The sequence below is a fragment of the Priapulus caudatus genome, unplaced genomic scaffold, assembly GCF_000485595.1.
Source record: "Priapulus caudatus unplaced genomic scaffold, Priapulus_caudatus-5.0.1 Scaffold293, whole genome shotgun sequence".
Classification (NCBI taxonomy): domain Eukaryota; kingdom Metazoa; phylum Priapulida; class Priapulimorpha; order Priapulimorphida; family Priapulidae; genus Priapulus; species Priapulus caudatus.
The window spans coordinates 327,886-351,388 of record NW_014577354.1 but is presented as its reverse complement, the minus strand read 5'-3'; the positions used below and the strand labels follow the sequence as shown (position 1 = coordinate 351,388).

The following is a 23,503-nucleotide window of genomic DNA, read 5'->3' as shown; positions in this document are numbered from 1 at the left end:
TCTTTGAAATTAGACCTTCTCAGATGCGTTTTCCTCGCATTTGACACCACAATAACTTCATCTTGATATGTGCATCAATGCCATTTTTGTCTGGTGCATTAACATCTTAGACAATTTTATTATTTTAAAATAAAATAAAATGTTTAATAAAAATATAATGGACATTCTACGCGAGCAGGGGGGGAGTACAGACCCCCCTGTACACGCCCCTGATTAAGCGATCAATCTGTCACACACAACGAAACTACACAGCAGACTTCACAGATTGTCGTACTATTTTCGCTTAGATTTGCATAGCAATTACATGCCCATAGTGCAATTATTTACCATTTATTTCGCTGGTAACGAAAGAACGACAACTCCACGTTCTTGCCGCTGTTGTTGCTGCAATTAATTGCGAAACACCACGCACCGTCCCGTTTCTTAACAGCAGACAACTGTACCATTGCGTTTACAATGCGCGCCGCCATTTACACAGCTCGTGATCCTAACTCACCGTTGGTCGGCGCTAGTGTCGCGCGTGACCCAACAAGTGTCAAGTGTCTCATCTTATTGTACATGATCTTTGCCTCTACTCTACTAACGTTACTATTAACGTACTATACTACTAACATTAGTATAGTAGAGATCAGTGGTACTGGCGCATTGTACAGCTCTTTGGTAGGCCTACATGTATTGGTATTGTATACAGGCGGGCGCGGTAGAGGGATTCGGAGTCGGGTGGTTCGAACATTTAATCATCTGTAATTCACTTCTAATGAATATCTGCACTGGGCACCCTCTCTAATAATTATAGTACTGCCATAAGCTACAACTGTGCCAAGTTTGAGACTTTTTGTCACTCCTGTAACGATTCGGCCCATATTTTGCACTAAGGGACCTGACTATGACAGGAACCGGAAGTAGCACTAATCTTCTGCGATGCACCGTTAACAAGATAATTCAAGGTACTTACCGCCCTAAGAGAAAAAAAGATCATGGAAAGCACGCAGAGATCGGAACCAATGTAATGTTCTTCTTGTTTCTTTCCGTGCTTCACAGTTATATAACTATTGTAGTCCGATATATATAGCGTGTTCTTTTCTTGGAAGATGCATGGTGCCAAATTATATCCCGCCATAGCGCCTAACCCGACTTGCCTGTGCCTGATGTCACGTGACGACCAATTGCGGCCCGTCGGGGATTTTAAGATATCTAAATTATGCTACAGTTATTAGTTAGAATATTGTGAGTTAATAAACATTTGCCTATATTCGGTCCTGGCTGTTTCTACTACATTCTGTGTGAGAGGAATCAGCGTGCATGCGGGGCCGGGAGCCCCCCCCCTGGGGGGGGGGTACTCCGCCTAGTGACGTATTATATATATGTGTCGCATTATTGCCCCCCCCCATTTTTCGTTTTTCTTGCCATCTTTTTGCTCCCAAATATTTTCCTAGCTATCTTTTTGCCTCCCCAATCTTTTACTTGCCATTTTTTTGCCCTATGTTTGCACTATCGAGCCATCTTTTTGCCCTCAATTTTTACATTTAGGTGGAGCACCTCTACCCCCAAAAAGATGACCCAAAAAGGAGCAGGTACACGGAGCTTGAAAGACTGAATTTAGAAAACGAATGAACGTGCACGTTGGCAAGATATTATCGGGGGAGGAAGGGGGGCAATAATAGGATATCGTAAGAATATCATCAGTCTGATTGTATCTGCACAAATTTCACAAGCTCTTGAACTAATCATTGTCGTGTATTTCCGCTACATACAGAGCTTAACTTTCAAACGCACGTAGAATCCAGGCATCAGGGACGTAGAGGGTAACAGGGCAAGGTATGTCTAGACGACGAGAACAAAGACTGATCAGGCTGCATGATACATGCGTGTTTCTGACGATGTTCGCCGCTGTATATGGCCGACCAAGACACGCTTCTCCCGCTCGTGCACTCGAAATTCCTCGCGTATAGCTTCTATTACGATGTTATTATATATTTCTTTTATTCTACTGTGATACTATATTCTACGCCATTTAAAACACTAGTCGTGCGTCGTGTTTCGTCTAAAAGATATTTCATCATATTAACTGTCGTGTTTTTTTGCGATTGTCTGCACTTACATTTCGAACATCCCCAGTCAACGACCGTACGGCGCGTCATTTGCATAAACTCTCGCATCGTTAAATCGACAAAAGCGCATCGACTATCACGGGGGAAAAGCGTAACTAATATAGCAATTTTTTCTCATAGATGTAAATCACAAATTCCTCGAGTAGCGAGCGCATCATCGCGGCTGCAAAAAACACGCACGCTTAAAGGTAGGGGCACACGAGCGATTTTTATCGCCCGATCGCCGCGAATTTTAAAATCGCTCGAAAAATTCGCCCGTGTGCCCGTTCACGTCGACGCCGATTTTAATCGCCCGCACGAATCGCCCGTATCCAAAATGTTAGATATTTTCGGGCGATTATTTACGCCGGCGATTATTTACTGGCAAATTTCGCTCGTGGTGCCCGTGTCCGGCGTATTTTGATCGCCGAATCGATTTTTCCTAAACAATCGGACGTGGTTGTCTGATATATCATGTGTATCGCATCATGTGATCATGTGATCGTCGTCGAGTGGCGTAACGCGTATTCGGCTCTCAAATTCGCTACGTTGTCCTTCGTCGATCGGCCGAAAAGTAACGCTCGTGTGCCCCTAGCATTAGCGTTATCGTGCAAACATAAACAACGACACACAACAAGATACTTCGAAGTAAAACACAATGCCGTGACAGCGTCGGGGAATGCTTCCGCCCGTATTAAGGTACAGTTTCACGCATCGTGAGGATGCGCTTATTGCATAGCGCATAAGTACAACTGCAGTGATTATTGCTGTTATTAATGTGGCGTCATAACTGCCGCTGCGTGTTTCGATGGAAAGAGCGGGGAAATACGCCCCGCGCACACACCACCACGTCTGAACACGATGGCGTAGCACATGTTACAGTAAGAATGCACCGTTTACAATTTTTCCATCGGCGTAAATTCAGTTCAAGACAACAACCCCAACCACTTTGTGCCAAACAATCAAGATCGACCAAAGAGTAGTAATTAACCTAAAACTATTAAAATTAAGCGATATCCGCGGCGTTTCCCCTCCATCGTTCGGCGCAAACCTAGTCTTGCTTAATGTAGCGTAGACAGCCACTAAATCGAAATTCCGTCTCTGATACATCCGTGCCAATAGGATGCAGGAATCCGGTTATACTTTGTGTAATTAGCGACATTCCGCCGGTGTGAGTCAGCAGGTGTAAGCGAAGGCGTCACGTACAATTAATAAAGGCTGAGTGCGTGGTGGAGTAACTCTAGGCTGTAGCGGGAGCGATGGGGTCACATGATAGAGCTAGGTTTGGTCGTCAACAGCCCTTCGGGTAGCGGGATCGAGGGCCTACGCCTGTAGAGCGTAGGTTTGTCCGTATAGCCCTGTAGCGGGATCGAGGCTAGCTGGTAGAGCTAGGTTCGGTCGTAAGCCCTGTAGCGGAATCCGAGGCGGCTACGCTTGGGTAGAGCTAGGTGTGTGTTATAGCCCTGTAGCGGGATCGAGGGGCTTACGCTGCGTAGAGCTTAGGTTGGTCGTATATCCCTGTAGCGGGATCCGAGGGGCTACGCTGGTAGAGCTTGAGGTTGGTGGTTCGTATAGTCCCCTGTAGCGGGATCGAGGGGCTACGCTGGTAGAAGCTAGGTTGGTCGTATTAGCCTGTAGCGGCATCGAGGCGGCTCGCTGGTAGAGCTAGGTTGGTCGCTATAGCCCTGTATGCCGGGAGTGCAGAGGGGCTACGCTGGTAGAGCGGTACAGGTTGGTCGTATAGCCTGTTAGCGGGATCGAGGGGCTACGCTGGTAGAGCGCTAGGTGTACGTATAGCCTCTGTAGCCGGCGATCGAGGGCTACGCTGGTAGAGCCTAGGTTTGGTCGTAATAGCCCTGTTAGCGCGAATCGAGGGGCTACGCTGGTAGAGCTCAGGTTGTCGTATAGCCCGTGTACGGAGCGATGGGGTAAACCTCGTAGAGCTAGGTTTGGTCGTATAGCCCTGTAGCGGGATCGAGGGGCTGACGCTGTAGAGCCTAGGTTGGTCGTGATAGCCGCTGTAGACGGATCCGAGGGCTACGCCTGGCTAGAGCTAGGTTGGTTCGTATTATCCCTGTAGCGGGGATCGAAGCGGGCTACGCTGCGTAGAGCTAGGTTGGCGTGAATAGCCGCTGTAGCGGGATCCGAGGGGCTACCGCTGGTAGAGGCTAGGTTGGTCGTATAAGCCCTGTTAGCGGAGCGATGGGGGTACACCAGTAGAGCTAGGTTGGCCGTCAAAACCCTATGAGCGGGAGCGAAAGGGGCTACGCTGGTAGAACTAGATTGGTCGTATACTCCTGCAGCCGGGAAGCGAAGGAGACTACACCGGTATAGGTGGGAGTATAAGCGAGGTATAGATCAGCATTTGCGAAAGATTTCCTCACTGCACTGTCAACGCGGTTTGCGCGATATTCCGAGCGGCTGGTATATGCGCGTGCTATTAGCGGTCTATCAAAACTCCTTTCGCAAGGTTAATGTGGGACAAATTTTCGACGTACACGTTCACCAGTTGGCAGGGCAGTAAAATCGAAGCTGACCGTCCTTTATGGCGCACGACGGCGTGTTTAAAATTATGAATTCGGGTTTGTTCGCTTCATTTTTTGGTTTATGTACGACTGATTAGAAATTCAACGGACTTCATTTTCGTACGAATGAGTGCGTTTTTAAGAGCGTATTCAGAGAAGAAGAGGGAAGAAAAAAAGAAGAAGAAAAGAAACGGAGAAGAAGAAGAAGAAAAAGAAGAAGGAAGAAGAGGGATGAGGAGAAGACAAAGAAGAAACTTGTTGTATTGTCCCTCGATGCATACCATTACCACACACACACACACACACACACACACACAGCACACACACACACACAACACACACGACACACGCCTGCGCGGCTACACACACACACACACACAGACACAACACACAACACACACACACACACACACGCTCACGGCTCACGCACACGCACACGCACACCGCACACGGCACACGCACACGCGACAGCGCACACGCACACGCGACACGCACCACGCACACACACACAGCACACACACCACACACACACATATATTGATATATATCAAGAGTAGCATAATAACGACTTATTACTACTTACCTTACATTGATTAGTTATTATCTACTCCTTGATATATATGGAGTATAAGAGACAAATATTCTTATTAACGTCCTGATATATATATATATATATACTATATATATATATATATATATATATATATATATATATATATATATATATGAGTATATATTATAATACCGCACACGAACGGTATCATTATGGTCATTATATGAGGACGACAATGTAAGATTAATGTATATGTGGGACCTAACTAGGGATGCCACTCAATATACACTCACTATAAGGGACGCAGATTCTTATGCTGTCGTCGTCACGGCGACACTGTGATTGGAGTGAGCTAACTCCAAGCATTAGCTATAGCTAGGGGGTGGGATTCGTGTTGGAAATCCCACACACGACAAACGTTAAGGATGATAACAGAAGTCAGATGCACGGTCACCGGTGTTCACTGCACCTAGAACGGGGACGGACGATCTAGAGGAGGTGAGGAGAGGGGGTGGGGAGAGGGAGGTGGAGGAGGGGAAGGGAAGATGGAGATGAGGAGAGGGGAAAGTGCGGGAGAGACAGGGGGAGGGGAGAGGGAGGTGGGTAGGGGAAAGTCGGGAGAGGCAGGGGGAGGGGAGGCGAGGTGAGGGGCTCTCATTGGCAATATAATTATTATGGCTAGTCAGGCGGGCAGGCTACGGCAAATATACGTGTGTTTCGTAGCCGCAAGTACCAAGCGTATGAACATATAGACAAGCGCGAAGCATTTGCGTGTTATAATTAGTCGATGCCCAGCATGCCTCTTCTCCCTCTCTCTCGCTCTCTGTTCTCCTTCTCCTCGCTCCTCCCGCCGCTCTCTCTTCCTTTCTTTCTATCTCTCTCTCTCTTTCTTCTTTCTCCTCCCCACATCTATCCCGCCGCTCTCTCTTTTCTTTCTCTCTGCTCTGCTCTCGCTTTCTTCTTTCTCCCTCCTTCTTCTCGCTTTTTGCTCTTTCTCGCGCGTCCCCTCTCCCCCCCCTCCTCTCTCTCTACTCTCTCTCTCTCTCTCTCTTCTCTCTCTCTATATATATATATATAATATATATATATAAGCGTGTGTGCACCGACAACGTGGCGTGGTTGAATTGTGCTTCGAAAAACACGTGTTAGTTAAAAGCATGCGCACCCGATTTAAACCGAGGCCCGATAAAGCGGGGGGGGGGGGGTAAACATGTTACGCTGACATGTATTAGACAGCGCTGCCAGAGTAGCAGTCAGTAGAAAGGTCTAATTTCGTACGCGCTTAATTAATTTCCTACGAAAACATTTCTCGCGCACCGCTGTCAGCGAGATTTAACCAACGCTACATTGGCACACTTTTGCCCCAAACCACTACCGCTGTTTTACCGCGTGTAGGGCGTGCCCGCATTGCGCAGGTGCGTGTCCTGCCCTTGGCAGCTCCCGTGACAGACAGACAGACAGCGACAGACGACCAGACCAGACAGACAGACAGATCAGACAGACAGACAGAACAGACAGCAGCAGACAGACAGGAGACAGACAGAGCAGAGCGGCAGACAGGCAGGCAGACAGGCAGACAGACAGACAGAAAGACAGACAGGCAGGCAGACAGGCAGGCAGACAGGCAGACAGGCGGCAGACAGGCAGGCAGGCAGACAGACAGACAGACCGACCGACACACAGACAGACAGACAAACAGACAGGCAGGCAGGCAGGCAGACATACAGACAGACAGCCAGCCAGACAGACAGACAGCTCGCCGTTGCAGGCTTCCGGTTAATTTCCCCACAATCGGCTTCCGCAGGTAAATCTGAACGAGATGAGAATGACAGCGTGATGGCGGCGTTCTCGCTCATATGCATTTACACGCTGACACATTTCTGCCTCGATGACAGTTTTGCTTATTACGCACAGTGGAAATCGACGCCCGAGAAGCCAAGGGTTGAGGGAAGGAGAGCTGGAGGGGAGGAGAAGGGGAGGGGAGTAGGAGGGGAAGGGGAGAGGGAGGGATGGAGGAGGGGAGGGGTGGAAGAGGTGAAGGGAAGGACGAGGGTAGGGGAGGAGGAGGGGAGAGGAAAAAGAGGTGGAGGGAAGGAAGAGGGGAGAGGGAGGGGCAGGGGGAGAGATAGGAAAGATGCTTTAAAGTTCACGGTTCTGCATGCATGCGTGCGTGTGTTCAATCACTCATCAATCTGTCGCCTATGCGATTCATTTCTATTTTAAATACATTTATTTTTTTAGTTGAAGTATTTACGGTTTAGCCATGCTCCGTGTCAAAATCAACGTGGTGATTAAGCTACTCGAGAAAATATCGCGATGCAGCGCAGAACTATACAACGTAACATATCGAGGAACGGGTGTAAATCAACGCGTTCTGCGTGCAGTTCCCGCAGTTATGGTTGTATACTACAGCAACCGCTCGCGCGCGCGATCAGCCGAACTTACAAACAACTTCCCCTTTACCTCGGCAGCGGCAGCAGCAGCAGCAGCAGCAGCGACAGAACCAGCCTCACCTGATCACGGTATACGTCGCTGCGATGTTTATAGGCAATTAGGAGAGACAAAAGGAATTTCCCCAGTGCGCTGTACGCTCCGCGTATATACGGCTGGTAATTGCGTCTAAAATGAATGTATATTAAAGTCCGATCGACCGCGTGTGTACCTCTTGCTGCATGCTCTTACTGCGGCTCATAGGGTATATGTCCCCCAGGGTACTGCCGGTACGTACCCTGGGTACGGTCCGGTATACCGGAACGTACCCTGGTCACTATTTGATATGGTTAGGGTTAGGATTAGGGTTAGGGTTAGGGTTAGGATTAGGGTTAGGGTTCGGGTTTGGGTTAGGGAGTAGGCGTAGGCGACTCCCTAGACTCGTTAGTGGAGTAGGCGAGGTACGGTCCGGCATATTAGATAGTACCAAGGTACGTTCCGGTATACCCCACCGTACCCAGGGTACGTTCCGGCAGTACCCCGGGGGACATAGACCCTCTCAGCCTTACTAACAGTGACAATGTTGCGAAGACCGCGCGAATGCGTCGAGATTTATTGGCAAATATGTACAATGATTGATTGATTATTTGATTGACCCAAGCAATTTCATTAGCAATCTGTAGTCGCCAGGTGAGTGAGTGTCAACAGTGGCGATATAAACGCGGTCTAGGTCTACGCGCAAACACGTTTCCATTACAGTTTTTGTTGCCATTCATACAAACCCATTTACGCATCATGACAAAGTATTACTGCAATATTTCATATATCATACGAGTCCTTTTGGAAATCTTTTTGGTTTCTATGGAAAATTTGAACATCTACTTCTCTCGGGCGTTTGCCGTTCTTATTTCAAACACACTTTCAACGACATCGCGTGACCGATTTCAGCCAACTGGCGCTGATCTTTTATACGTAGCCATTATTAAATTAGCTCGCGATAGGTGGCGCTGATGTTCACTATCTATCTGTGTTCACGTTCCAGTATAACACTATGGTATATAAGATTACGTGGCTTTGTTAGTTAAGTACTATCTGTAATGGTATCCTGTTATGTCAGCATAATGCTTGGGTACACCTATACAGGTGCGGGTCCAAGAATTAAAGAAGGAAATGATGGGGTGGGCTGCGGGCATATGGAGCGGCTGTGTGTGAGTTGGGGGGGGGGCAGGTGTTATACACACCAAAACAGAATTTCATATAGAGAACACAGTTGCAATCCGACCGAGTTTGAATATATATTTTCAAGGGCACGATAGCGCCATATGTGCTCCTTATATTTTTTTTTATTTGGAAGCACTCTATTCTATTTAAAACCGAGAGAAATCTTTGTCACATACTATAGACAATCAAACTAGCAGTCACGGAGATGCAAACCCCTCGCAAATCCCCGTGGTCCCATACTCCGATCTCGCTCTTAATTGCAGAACTATAAATAATATTCATGTGCTGTATACATCCTGCGTGAGTCGCTCACCTAGGTGACGCCGCTAGCCCCTCTCACGTGGAATTGCATGTCGATAAATCCCGGAGGCCGCGTGGCCTAATGGATAAGGCGTCTGACTTCGAATCAGAAGATTGAGGGTTCGAGTCCCTTCGTGGTCATTTTTTTTTACCTGTATTTATTTGTCAGACAGCTCATCGCGTGAAGAGTATGTCTACGTGAGCAAGCCACGATAGACCTTTCACCTTTTATTGCATTTTATTCCCTTCCCCTGTCCTCTTCTCTCACTGTCCTCAACAATTTCCTTACTCATTCTAAATTACAATTAGAAGATATATCGCGCGGTAAACGTCTACATATCTTATATAGGTGGAATGCAATCAACGTAACACAATTAATCACATCGAATAGATTCGATACGCTGATTTTATTAAAAGATAAGTTTCATTACATAAGTTTCATTAGAATACGGTGCACGTGCAGCTATTCCGAATTGTTCAATAAAAGGGACAATATTTAATTAAATAAACAACGGCGTTGAGATAAAACAAGTAAACCACACCGTATTTGTTTATTTTTGATGATTATCACCTCTCTGCCAATCAACAGTAAATCGTATGCCATCTACGTCTGCGCCACGTATTTTTTTGTAATAATTTGATACAGTAGTGACATATCTAACGTACACAAAACAAATATAATTTCAGTGCATCGCACATAAAGCAAAGCAAATGGCCTAGCCACTTTACGCCTAGTTGCGGTTACTAACGACGCGACGTGAACATAAAATTACACCAAGAGCATAAAACCCATGGTTTATATGTTTTTAATTACACACATAATGAAATCGCATAAAAAATATGTTTTTGTATATAAATGCATTATAGAATAGCACCATGTTTCCATTGCCAACGATATAACGATGTATGAGCCTATCTTCTTCTTATCATAAAATTTTAATTAAAGATATTTTATCGGTAGGTATTCTGCCGTAAGATGGCGTGATTGCCCTGCTTCTGTTTCTGCGCCATTATAATTTTAATTTTTTTGCTGTCGCCGCCACAGAACTATAACAATATTATAACAAATTGCTATAGTTCAGTGGTCGCCACGCGCGCAGCCCGACACAGCTTTCGCGCAGCACTAACGAACGTGCCATCTTTCATGGTCTGGCTATTATAGCGGGCACAGCCCTAGAAAGGCGTGTGGATAGGTAAAGGAAGCTACGCCCTTTCACTATGCGCTCTCACCCGACCGGGACGTGCGTATGCGTGTACAGTACACACGCGGTATAGTAAATACTCACAGTCGAGAGCCGCAGCTGTAGAAAGCGACAGTATTTCGTGCACGGCAGCAGCAGCGGATCAAGCACCTCGCAGAATTAACCAAAACGACACTCAACGGCCTATTTTTCACCACATGCGTATATTCTTATGCAATAAATCTAATTCATATCAAACAAATATGTCTCTTCTGTGGTTTATTGCACAGGGCGGTATTGGCTAAGGAGTTAAGCGCGGGGGGGGGACCAAGACGGATATGCCCACAGTCTGGATATGCGATATATTCGTGAACGCTGTAAGATTCCCGTCGTGAAACAGACCAACGTGAGAGCGAGCGAGAAGTGCTTTTTGCGTTCTGCGTCTGCGCTGACAAAAAGCAGACGAGTTTTTGCCGCCAAGCTACCCACGCTGACCGTAGAAGGGGATCGAGTCGAACGTCCTAGATTTCTCTATCATGCTCTCGACGCTGGAGACTCATCGGCTTCTACGATTCTTAATCTGCAACAGCAAGCCAACGAAACGGGGATGTCATTTAATTGCAGCGTAAGCCGAGACTACTGTATATAGGAGCGGACTAACGAGCAGAGAAAGAATATAATCGTGGAGCAGCAACCACAGGCACTTGGGACAGAGTCAGTGCACAAAAAGTTATATATATATATTTATATATATATTATCATTATAATGGCGATACAGCACACTCGCAGCGGCGAGTGCGGGAGCGTTCGGCGTTAGTTTTTATGAAGGAAAGTTGATATACAGTGACACAACAGTGGAACTGTAATTGAGAGGTACGGTAGTAGTTACGGTAGTCCCTATTTGTAAATGTGCGTTCATATTATTTTCATTTTTTATTGACTCTGTCCCAAGTGCCTGTGGCAGCAACAGTAAACGCAGTACGCGACAGGAAGCGCGTGAAAGCTCGCGCGTTGTTAAGTGCTGCAGATGGGGTCGTTGTCGTATCAGGTACTATACAGATATGTACCCGAGGTACATATATGTATGCACAAGTGTACCTGACCAATGTTGTTTCTACATAACCGTACCGCTGCGCTCCATAAATGTACCCAGGCGGGAAGTCTCGTTCAGTCACGTGGTATTGTCGTAAAAGCCGGAAAACGGTATAACATAGGAAGAATTTAGCACCTTCTGATTGGCTGGAATTTGGCAAGATGTCAGCCTCCATGACTTGTAGCCAAAATCCCGAATTATTTACCAAAAACCCTGAGGTCAGCTGTAAACTAATCGGTCCACGAACATAAACAGAAAGTAGAACAAAAACGTATTGCGTATAGGCCCCTACACTGCATATCCTGATACCTGTTAACACTGCCGTATAGGCGGAACGATACGGATACGCAAAGCGTATTATCATTTCCTAACTAAACCAAACTCGGCAGCTATAACTTAAGCCCAGACCCTCTGATAACAATTAAGATTAAGATGAAAATAACACATTTGCACAAATAATTGCAATTATAGTAATATTATATGTTATATTAATGAGTAAAATATGTGTTTTTCATGGAAAATACATCAGAAAACTTACTTATCTAACGGTTATAAACTAAAACAAACATTTACAAATGGCGTTTGTTCTCTTGTTTTGAAGGTTTACGACATTCTCGTACTTTATCGCGTGGTTTCATGTGCTGCCCGCGGGGCAGGTACGTTTATGTAAACACAGGGTACATATATGCTGAGAAGATACAGGTATGGTACACTTGTGTATACATATACGTACCTCGGGTACATATCTGTAGTACTTGATACGACAACGACCCCTTCAGCTCAAGTGCTGCGTCTCTTTTAGCAGACGCGCTGCAGTAAAGCTACACGCTAGCAGACACAAAGAGAGAGAGAATGAGAGAGCGGGAGTCAGAGAGAGAGGGAGGAGAGGTAGCGGCGGAGGGGAGAAAGAGGAAGAGAGAGGGGAGAGAGAGAGAAAGGGAGAGGGGGAGAGAGAGGGAGAGAGAGAGGAGGGAGAGAGAGAAAGGGAGAGAGAGGGGAGAGAGAGAGAGAGAGAGAGAGAGAGAGAGAGAGAGAGAGAGAGAGAGAAAGGGAGACAGAGAAGGAGTGAGAAGGGGGAGGGAGAGGAAGAGGGAGAGAGAGGGAGAGGGAGAGAGAAAGAGAGAAGAGGGAGACAGAGGGAGAGATAGAGAGAAGGGCGAGAGAGAGACAGAGAGGGAGAGAGAGTAGACTAATAGAATAATAGAATAGAATAATAGAATCTACGGCACACTCACCGTTCCTGTGGGACAGTCTAACCCTGGCCGCTGCCTCGGCGGTACCGAGCTCGTTCTGGGCATGGCAAGCGTAGGTTCCCTCGTCGCTCGCACGCACACCATGGATCTGCACCCACGAGGTGACCTCGAACTGCTCAGGTCCCCCGCGCGCCTGCACGGCGATGTGGTCGTCATCCTCTGAAAGAGGCAGAGAGTTTGACGAGTATGAAATCATCATCGTTGTCGTCGTCGTCGTCGTCGTCGTAACAGTTGTCATCATTATCATCATCATCATCATCATCATCATCATCATCATCATCATCATCGTCATCATCATCATTATCGTTGACGACGTCGTCGTCATCATTATCATCATCATTCTTATCAACATCATCATCATCATCATCATCATCATTGACATCATCTTCAGCATCATTGTCATCATCATCAACATCATCATCATCATAAACAGCAGCAGCCCTGCCGCCTCCACCACCATTCTAGCATCAAGGCCCTACACTACAGTTTTTACGTACTTGGCAAGTAGACGACTTCTCCACTCGCGCTGGTGAAGCTCCACTCTACAAGAGGAATCGGGTAACCCATGGCCTCACACGTCAGGATGATGTCATCTCCGCTGAGATCCAATACGTCGGTAGGTGGCGTGGCGATCCATGGAGCTGAAGGGAAAAGCCGAGCAGATTTCATTAATGTAACGTGACATTGTTTTTTCAGAATGTCGACCATTTTATCCTGATCAACGTTAGAGCTAATGCTGCTGAACTGAAAGAGTGAATGCGCAAATTGCCTTAACTCGGCACGAATGCGTTCGTCGGTGGAATTCTCAAGTACTTATGCGAAACTGTTTGATTCGAATCGACAGTGTTTTCAAAAGTAAATCTCTTTCATGTGCAGAATTAAACTCGTAAAGCTATTGTTAGTGTTCGCGGATATCTCTCATGGTCGTATTTCATATTATATGTCGCCCTTTTCTATAAATCCCATGATACTGGGAAATATACCATCACATGTATCTTATTATCCCATCGTATGTGGACAAAACGTCAAATTAAACTGGTTTTATAATATTGCAGTATCTTAACTCAAGTACTTATGTGAAACTGTTTGATTCGAATCGACAGTGTTTTCAAAAGTAAATCACTTTCATGTGCAGAATTAAACTCGTAAAACTATTGTTAGTGTTCGCGGATATCTCTCATGGTCGTATTTCATATTATATGTCGCCCTTTTCTATAAATCCCATGATACTGGGAAATATACCATCACATGTATCTTATTATCCCATCGTATGTGGACAAAACGTCAAATTAAACTGGTTTTATAATATTGCAGTATCTTAACTTGAGAGTCTTCACAGTACGTAATTTAGTCTTGTAATATATTTCGTATTTATGGTACCCTATTTTAACGCCAAAGACTCTCGGCAAGTTGTTTTCAGTTTTACTAATTCGATCACTAATATAGCATTTTGAAGCAAGAATTAAAAGCAAGAATTTGAAGCAATAATAGTGTTTACAATTTCGTCAAACGAGCCAGCAATGGCGATGATATCTTAGTGATATTCTTTTTGCAACATCTCTAGACAGCAACTCCCCCAGAAACCTTCGTTGCGATGGAAGTTGTAAACCAGAACACCATCTGCCGCACACATGGCCCGCGCATAGACTTTCGAGGTTATGGCCGCTTGGGGCTGCATCTACGCCAATTCATACTGATCCTTTATCCTTCATATCCTGACTGTCGTCCTTCAGCAGCCATATTGTATTTTTCATGCAAATCCACTCATTATCAGATAGAACAATGAGAGTTGCGTGTACTATAACGACAATGCAGAGTTGCCGTTTCCCGCGGCTATCTTTTCGAACTGGGACAATGACCTTGCCGCTCATATACTTTATGATAATACAGTAGTAGTAGGCTATTTCCTAGTCAGCGTGCGGCTAACTAAAGATAGTTGCTATTACATAAGGTGGAGTAATATAATTCACTCCACTCGCTACGGACACCGGACCAGACGAGCTATCCAAGCGGCATCGACTTTTATTGCCTCTAAACTACGCGAAACACACCCAAATGGTCAGTTAAGGTACATGGTGTCTTATGAACAATAGGTAGTTAGTTAGACGGATTGTTTGTAAGTTCACCACTCAATTCGAAATTATCTAATTCGTACAGTACCTTACATTATTATACAACCATCAAAAGCTGCGACCTGTGTTAAAACAGGTGTAAAATATTGCTTTATTCGGAACGACAGCGGATGCACACAAAACTGCTGGCGCGGATTAACACGTAAGTAGAATAACCATAAACGTAGCGCCGGCACAAACCTAAAACCGGACCGCCCGCTAGCATGAAACTACCGCACGAGTGAGTAACGAACGTAGAACCGCGGGGGTAGTTATAACCACGTTAGTAATTATTTATCTCTGTGATCCACACAAGCGACAGCACGAGTTGCGGTATCGCTCTAGATTCGCCTTTCGCGCGGACGCATCTTTCGTCGGTTAGTCGAGCTACGTCGTAAATAACGAATGCTGCGACGCCTTCTGTTGACGTCGGTCGGTGTCGTCGGCACGCGTGATGTACGGATGTACCGCTGCGTGCGGTTGCCAGCGAACGCAAGCAATTACAGCAGTAAATCACTTACTGAAGCGGGAAGGAGGGATAGAGGGATTCCAACAACGGGAGAGAGGAAGAGAGAGGAAGGTAGGAGGGACGGGAGGGAGAGAGGGAGGGAGGGAGAGAGGGGGGATTCTATCAAGGGTAGGAAGAGAGAGGGACGGAAGGGAGGGAGGGAGGGATTCCATCAGATGGACATCATCCCCGCTCCCGATACCACGTAGAGACATATGCACACATGCACGCACGCCCGCACGCCACGCATGCGCGCACACACACGCGTTCACGCATACACGCACTCACGCACACAGACAGCGAGTCCTAACGTTTCTCGCACAATCAAGCATCTGTCCAGTTAGCAAACGCCTTGTTTGACACAATATAATACACTGTAATTCCCTTGTCAGCTCATAATGCCTACATGACAAAGTCTTCTCTTTCTCAAACAATAAAATTACCTCTTTCACGCCGGCAACTAATTAAAGCTCGCGTTTCTCAGACAATCAAGCGTCTCAATAAACAGTGAAATATTGTCATGGTCTATCGCTCGCTTTGTGGGGTTTTAAATGAATTGTTCACAATGTCTATCGGTCTCATATATATATGTCTTCATTATTTACGTCAGGACATTAATGCGAAAACGCTTCCCTGCGCGCGTGCATGCATGCGAGCGTGCGTGCATGCATCTCGCATACGTGCATGTGAGCGTGCGTACGCGTACGTGCACATGCGTACATGAGCTTGAGCGTTCGCGTGTTCGTGTGCGTACGAGCGTACCGCTGCGTACGTGTATACCCAATCACCTACCGCGCTCCCTCCCTTCTCTCCCACGACACCCTCTCCCTTCCTCCCTGGACACTCCCTGCCTTCCCTCCAGATACACTCTCTCCCTTCCCTCCCGCGACACTTTCTCCCTTTCCTTCTGCGACACTCCCTCCTTTTCCTCTCGCGACACATTCTTCCTTCCTTTCTTCCTGGGACACTTCTTCCTTTTTCTTCCCGCGACATTTCCTTCCTTCCCTCCTGGGACACTTCTTCCTTTTTCTTCCCGCGACACTTCCTTCCTTCCCTCCTGGGACACTTCCTCCTTTTCCTTTTCCTCTTACGACACTCCCTTCCTTCCATCCCGCGTCCCTTTTACTCACCTGTCGCGCACGGGCCTCTCTTGGCGATCTTCACTTTCTCGTGGTTGCGGTAGGATTCCTCCATCAGCTCGCACAGGTTCTTGTACGTCTTGCCGTTCTCCCCGCACAGCACCTCCTCGTGTTTACAGAAGCAGACTGTCTGCTTAGCTTCCTCCGCTGGGTAGTCCTCCCTGCACGAACGGAAGCATAGATGGGTAGATAGATACATACATAAATAAATGGATAAGTAAATAAATAAATAAATAAACAAATAAATAAATAAGTAAATATATAAACGGTCTACTTGGCCTCCTCTGCCGGGTAGTCCTCCCCACACGAATGCATACATATAGATGGATAGATAGATACATAAATAAATGGACAAGTAAATAAAATAAATAAAATAAATAAAATAAATAAAATAAATAAAAAAATGAAATAATCAATTTATCAAATAATAAATTAATCAACAAACAAATAAAATAATTAAATAAACACGGACTACATCGTTGTAAGCAACCCCGACAGTTATTACGCGACCGTTCGACATCTCAATCCCTCCCACCATCCCCCTCCACAATAGGCGAGGTATATATAATTTCCGTCGCTTAATTTTGCATTTGTAAACGTCGCCAGCGGTAAAGCACCCATCGCCTGTGTGACTATGATCGAGCTGATGTCACGAATTCTCGCTGGTGCTGCCCCGCAGCGACAGCCAGCAGGTACACAGCGGCTACGACGCGGGGTTTTTATAATAGCCATGACGGACGGGCGTTGATCAGGACGTAGCTACGACGTCGGGTTTTTATAATAGCCGTGACGGACGGGCGTTGATCAGGACGTAGCTACTACGCGGGGTATTTATAAAAGCCGTGACGAACGGGTGTTGATCAGGACGCAGCGACGATGTCGGGTTTTTATAATAGCCGTGACGGACGGGCGTTCATTAGTACGAGCAACGACAGTGGGTTTTTATAATAGCCGTGACGGACGTGTGTTAATCAGGACGCAGCTACGACGCGTTTAAAAAAATAATAGCCGTGACGGACGTGTGTTAATCAGGACGCAGCTACGACGCGTTTAAAAAAAATAATAGTCGTGACGGACGGGTATCGTCGTCGTCATCGTCGTCATCGTCGTCGTTGTCGTCTTCGTCGTCGTCGTTGTCGTCGTCATCATAGTCGTCTTCGTCGTCGTCGTCGTCGTCGGCCTTGTCGTCCTCGTCGTCGTCCTCCTCGTCGTTGTCATCGTCATCGTCATCGTCATCGTCATCGTCATCGTCATCGTCATCGTCATCGTCATCGTCATCGTCGTCGTCATCGTCGTCGATCTCACCTGTAGCGACAGGCGAGGTCGTCGCCGCACTTGTACTCGTCGTCGCATGGCTGACCCTCTCGCATCGCGCACACGTAGCAACAGTCGCACGCGTCCTTCACGAGCCCCGCCTCGCAGTCTCGCGGCACGCGACACTTCTGCTCGTCGCACGGACCGCAGTCACGCGACAGCGCCGTGCCGACGGCGGCGCAGACCATTGCTAGCATTAGCCACTTCATGATTTACCTGAAAAACCGACATTGCAACATCGCAGGGTTGTGGGAGTCGTGGAGTATGGAGAACAACATTGGAACATATGGGAGTCAGGAATGATACAGTCCACTTTGATTTTTTTTTTATCCAGCTACTTCACGTTTCAACTGAGAGAACAACATTGGAACATGGCAGGATAACGTTGCAGAAGGGAAGTCAGGAGCATTGCAGACCATTGCTAGCATCACCCACTTCATATTTCAACTGTAAGAACAACATTAATTGCAACATGGTAGGATAACGGTGCCGAAGGGAAGTCAGGAACGCCACATACCACTGCTAGCATCAGAACCTTCATACTTTACACGAATAGACGCAGTATATAACGATATGGTAGAAATGACATGCATGCATCAGAGGCCTGAACCACCTCTACATGGCACAAATCATTTTACACAAACCTTTATGCGTTCTACAGGCTTATCACTAAGATGCTACTGGCCTGTAACGTGAGTGATAACGGTGATGAGAAGTCACAGTACCATGCAGCGACCTCATGAATGACTAACGTTGAGACAAGAGGTGTGTGGGTCAACAGTACTGGGCGTGGTTTCCCTACGCTAGCTTCCCGATATGAGCCCTAATGCAGTGCACGACACAGGTCACAGTACCAGCGACATCATGCTTGACATATCAATGACGGGGGGGAGGCAAGAGAACGTTGGGACAATATCGAGCTGTGTGGGTCAGCACTGAATAGACACATCGGAGCGTGTGTGGGGGCAACACTACTGGGCGTGGATTCGCTTGGCTAGTAGCTTCCCTGGGGTACCATACAGGTCACAGTGCCAGGCACTTGTTTCAGCCGAATAGTTGGGGTATAGTAGCGTATACACGCACACACACATACGCGTACACCCACCCACACACACGGCCCCCGCACCATGGTGTTTCGCTACACCACCACACACATCACACAACACACACACCACACACACACACACACACACACACACACAACACACACACATATATATAATCGTCTTTCTTGAATCGTGTGACCTTCGTCTAATAATATATATATATACGTCTTTCTTTGAATCGTGTGACATCTCGTCAAGATATAATATATATATATTAGCAACTTATTCCTATAGTCCCAAGTTTTTCTCTACACTATCCTCCCCGTAACTCCCCCCCCCTCCTCTTCCCACCGCTAACTTCTTCGATCGTTTTCGACAACGCTCTTATTTGAATTTTGTTTTGCTTACGTAAGCAGGCCATCACGCTCGCTGTAGAGAGAGCTGAGGTTGGAGACATCAGTTGCGTTGCTCTCATAAACACACTGCTAAGCCTGTACTAAAGCTGGTAAAGCTACGAATGAGGTCACCATGGCGGAGGCAGCTAGGGCCTCATGAGCGCGGGATACTTAGGAAGGCTAAAGCTTATGGCGATGCTGGGATGTTGGAGGCTTGTCGTGGAATCGGGTTATAATTCTATACGTATCCATGTGGAATTGCACGCGTGCGTACATCGGCTTCCACATTATTATCCCTGCGCTCCGGGGCGTGAACGATAACGAATGGAAAAGGATTTGTGCGCATTTTAAAATTTTTGCTAAGCTAAAGTAATCGGTTCGTTAGTGCGGTCCGATGAGGGAAGCGAGGAGAAAACCATGGTTTTCATCGCACGAGTTTCCGACATTGCATCCTCTACGGGTGCAGGTTTACTATTAAGCAGCTCTTGATAAATACAGCAGGAGTTAATGAGACAAATTTGTCTCATTAACTCCTGACAGTGGTATACACAGAATGACGTGATCAGTTACCACATTATTATTATCCGCTCATTGAACATATATAGTCGGTTTTAATATCGCCGAGGAATTCGCACAGTGTTTCATCGTAAAGAGTCTCAAAAGTCGACGACTGAAGCACACACTCGGATATTCAAATTTGTTTTCTTAAATCGATACGATTCTAGAGCTGCCATGATAGATATATTCAAGATATATTTGATGAATATGTTACCCAGTAGCGGCATGAAATGTTAATTGACCGCGAATTGCGTTAAATATTCCATTTAGGCAATCTGAAATCAACAAGGAGGTGAAACACGAGTCGCTCGCTCGTTAGTTTCGCGTTTTATTTATGCGCGCAGACTTCTCTTCTCTTCTCTCGCGTCTCTCTCTCTCTTCTCTCGTTCTCTCACTCTCTGTTCTTTCTGTCTCTCTCTCTCCTCTCTCCCTCCTTCTCCCCTCTCTCACTCCACACTCGCTCTACCATACTCACGGAATAATCGAAGATCTGAGCTATACGGAGATATGATAACACTAGCGCGACACGACGTCCACCGCTAAGAGAATCTCACGTGTATCTTCTCCCTTTCGCAACTACACCACAGCTTCGATACTACTGTCGACGTGCGCAGCGAACGACACTAGATACACTCTTTGATTTATATTCGTTACCCGGGCAAGCTTTGGCTGTAGCCGTGGGGAAGCGGTGCGTGGTTGGTGGTAATTGGTCTGTGTATAGAACAGGGCGTGCACTGCAGGGGCGGTTTGGGAAGTCATCTTCTTGACGGAGCACGGACGCGGGCCCAGCATGCGTTACAATAACTAGTAACAGGTTAACTCCCGCGCGCACACGCACCACACGCACGAACATACACATACAACACACCACACACGCATGTACGCGCACGCCACGCACGTGCCCATACACAGTCTCTCTCTCTCTCTCTCTCTTCTCTCTCTCTCTCTGCATCTCTGCACACACATAACCTACCGCACACGATATAGTTCACACACGCAGCAGACACCGCACGCACGCACGCACGCAACACACACGCACGCGCAACACGGACACGCACACACACTCACACACACGCGCGCAGCTACACACAGCACATCACACACACACACACACACAAACACACACCACACCACAGCACACACACACACACACAGACACCCCCCACACACAACACATACACAACACACACGCACACACGCACACACACACACACGCGCACGCGCAACGCACACACACACACACACACACACACACACACACACACACGCACACGCACACGCCCACACACGCACACACACAAGCACACACACGCACACACACACGACGGTCAATAATGCATGGAATTAAGCTGTTGCTGGGAACGTCTTATATAGTTTATGCGACAATGACAACAACTATTATTATATATATTATTTACTGTAGTGTGGCGGGCAAAGAAGAGATGTGGAAGGTAGCGCCTTGCAGGCCTATTACGCATATCGAAAGCGAAACCGTTGTTGCGTGTTTCCCCGTTCTAGCACGCGAGGTCCGATATCAAACGAATTCGGTTTAAATGTTCACATTTTTCAATCGTGTTACGTGAACTTTAGGTTCGAGTCCGAGAATCCCCGCCCGCATCTATTTCTGACACGCCGCCACATCAGCAGCAGCAGCGGCTGCGGCTGTTTCTCAGGAAAGCAGAAAACATCACCGCGCCCTCGCCGTACGCCAGATAGCAGCGGCGTCTCGAGTTTCCTCATTTTCGGCCGCAGCTGAGCAACGCCCGCCGGCCCGCGCGCGCGCACCCAGCGATCGTCTGCACGAGTTCACGCAGCGCCATCTATGTTCGGCTAGAAGAAACTCGCAGTAAAAAGCTCTCGTGCTCGTTACTGGGTCTCCGTGTGGTGGGGCGTATTAAATTTACGATGTGGTGTAAGTGGAAGCGTGACGGAGACAGGATACAGTGTATGATGACAACCCGTTAGTGTGCACGCGCAAGTTTTCCGACCCGACACGACGTCTGACTAGGTCACAGTATTCTGTACGACGGTACTAGTAATGTATCTAGGGCATGAGACTTGTATACTCTTTCAGTGAGTTTTCCCTAAGTCAGAAATATTTACCCCCTTACGAGCGATGCCATACTTACTGGCTGTTAGGAATCAGCATAATATAATTATTATCGTGATTATAACTAACCTATATTCGATATATCACTTCATATATATATAGAGAGAGAGAGAGAAAGAGAGAGAGAGAGAGCGAGAGAGAGAGAGAGAGAGAGAGAGAGAGAGAGAGAGAGAGAGAGAGTCACACACACACACACACACACACACACACACACACACACACACACACACACACACACACACACACACACATATATATATATCGTCTTTCTTTGAATCGTGTGACATCTCGTCAATACATATATATATATATATATCGTCTTTCTTTGAATCGTGTGACATCTCGTCAATATATATATATATATTAGCAACTTATTCCTATAGTCCCAAGTTTTTCTTCACCTATCCTCCTCGTAACTCCCCCCCCCCTTCCCCACCGCTAACTTCTTCCGATCGTTTTCGACAACGCTCTTATTTGAATTTTGTTTGCTTACGTAAGCAGGCCATCACGCTCGCTGTAGAGAGAGCTGAGGTTGGAGACATCAGTTGCGTTGCTCTCATAAACACACTGCTATAGCCTGCTACTAAATCTGGTAAAGCTACGAATGAGGTCACCATGGCGGAGGCAGCTAGGGCCTCATGAGCGCGGGATACTGTAGGAAGGCTAAAGCTTATGGCGATGCTGGGATGTTGGAGGCTTGTCGTGGAATCGGGTTATAATTCTACACGTATATCCATGTGGAATTGCACGCGTGCGTACATCGGCTTCCACATTATTATCCCTGCACTCCCGGGGCGTGAACGATAACGAATGGAAAAGGATTTGTGCGCATTTTAAAATTTTTGCTAATGCTAAAGGTAATGGTTCGTTAGTACGGTCCGATGTGGGAAGCGAGGAAGAAAATCATGGTTTTCACCGCACGAGTTCCGACATTGCATCCTCTACGGGTGCAGGTTATACTATTAAGCAGCTCTTGATAAATACAGCAGGAGTTAATGAGACAAATTTTTCTCATTAACTCCTGACAGTGATACACAGAATGAGTGATCAGTTACCACATTATTATTATCCGCTCATTGAACCATATATAGTCGGTTTTAATTCGCCGAGGGAATCCGCCAATGTTTCATCGTAAATGAGTCTCAAAAGTCGACGACTGAAGCACACACTGGATATTCAAATTAGTTTTCTTAAATCGATACGACTCTAGAGCTGCATGATGGATATATTCAAGATATATTTAATGAATATATGTTAACCCAGTAGCGCGCATGAATTATTAATCACCGCGAATTGCGTTAAATATTTCCATTAGGCAATCTGAAATCACTGAAGGAGGGGAAACACGAGTCGCTCGCTCGTTAGTTTCGCGTTTTATTTAGCGCGCAACTTCTCTCTCTCGCGCTCTCTCTCTCTTTCTCTCACTCTCTGTCTTTCTGTCTCTCTCTCTCACTCTCTCCTTCCTTCTCCCCCTCTCTCACTCCACACTCTCTCTACCATACTCACGGAATAATCGAAGATCTGAGCTATACGGAGATATGAAACACTAGCGCGAAACGACGTCCACCGCTAAGAGATCACTACGTGTATCTTCTCTGCTTCGCAACTACACCACAGCTTCGTAACTACTGTCGACGTGGCAGCGAACGACACTAGATACACTCCTTTGATTTATA

The 23,503-nt window shown here is 46.7% G+C and overlaps 1 protein-coding gene and 1 non-coding gene across 5 annotated transcripts in view; one reads left to right on the top strand and one right to left on the bottom strand.

Annotated features, from left to right (window-relative positions):
• The first annotated feature begins 9,187 nt into the window (after nucleotides 1–9,187).
• Trnar-ucg lies at nucleotides 9,188–9,260 on the top strand. Its single transcript has one exon. It is a non-coding gene; the product is annotated as a tRNA-Arg (tRNA).
• Nucleotides 9,261–9,497: 237 nt separating this feature from the next.
• Nucleotides 9,498–23,503, bottom strand: part of LOC106808661 (insulin-like growth factor-binding protein-related protein 1) — a 14,055-nt gene continuing 49 nt past the window's right edge. The window contains exons 1-6 of one of the 4 annotated variants that reach the window (XM_014811472.1): nucleotides 23,334–23,503; nucleotides 17,710–17,934; nucleotides 16,396–16,565; nucleotides 13,144–13,287; nucleotides 12,629–12,805; nucleotides 9,498–10,880 (exon numbers count right to left, since the gene is read on the bottom strand). The exon at nucleotides 23,334–23,503 is cut by the window's right edge and continues 49 nt beyond it. In XM_014811472.1, coding sequence (XP_014666958.1) covers nucleotides 10,876–10,880; nucleotides 12,629–12,805; nucleotides 13,144–13,287; nucleotides 16,396–16,565; nucleotides 17,710–17,927 — 714 coding nt within the window. In that variant the 5' untranslated portion in view covers nucleotides 17,928–17,934; nucleotides 23,334–23,503 and the 3' untranslated portion in view covers nucleotides 9,498–10,875. Of the gene's footprint in view, nucleotides 10,881–12,628; nucleotides 12,806–13,143; nucleotides 13,288–16,395; nucleotides 16,566–17,709; nucleotides 17,935–18,235; nucleotides 18,254–18,362; nucleotides 18,570–20,192; nucleotides 20,278–23,333 lie in introns of those variants that run through there. The other 3 variants (XM_014811471.1, XM_014811473.1, XM_014811474.1) reach the window with 3 other exon arrangements.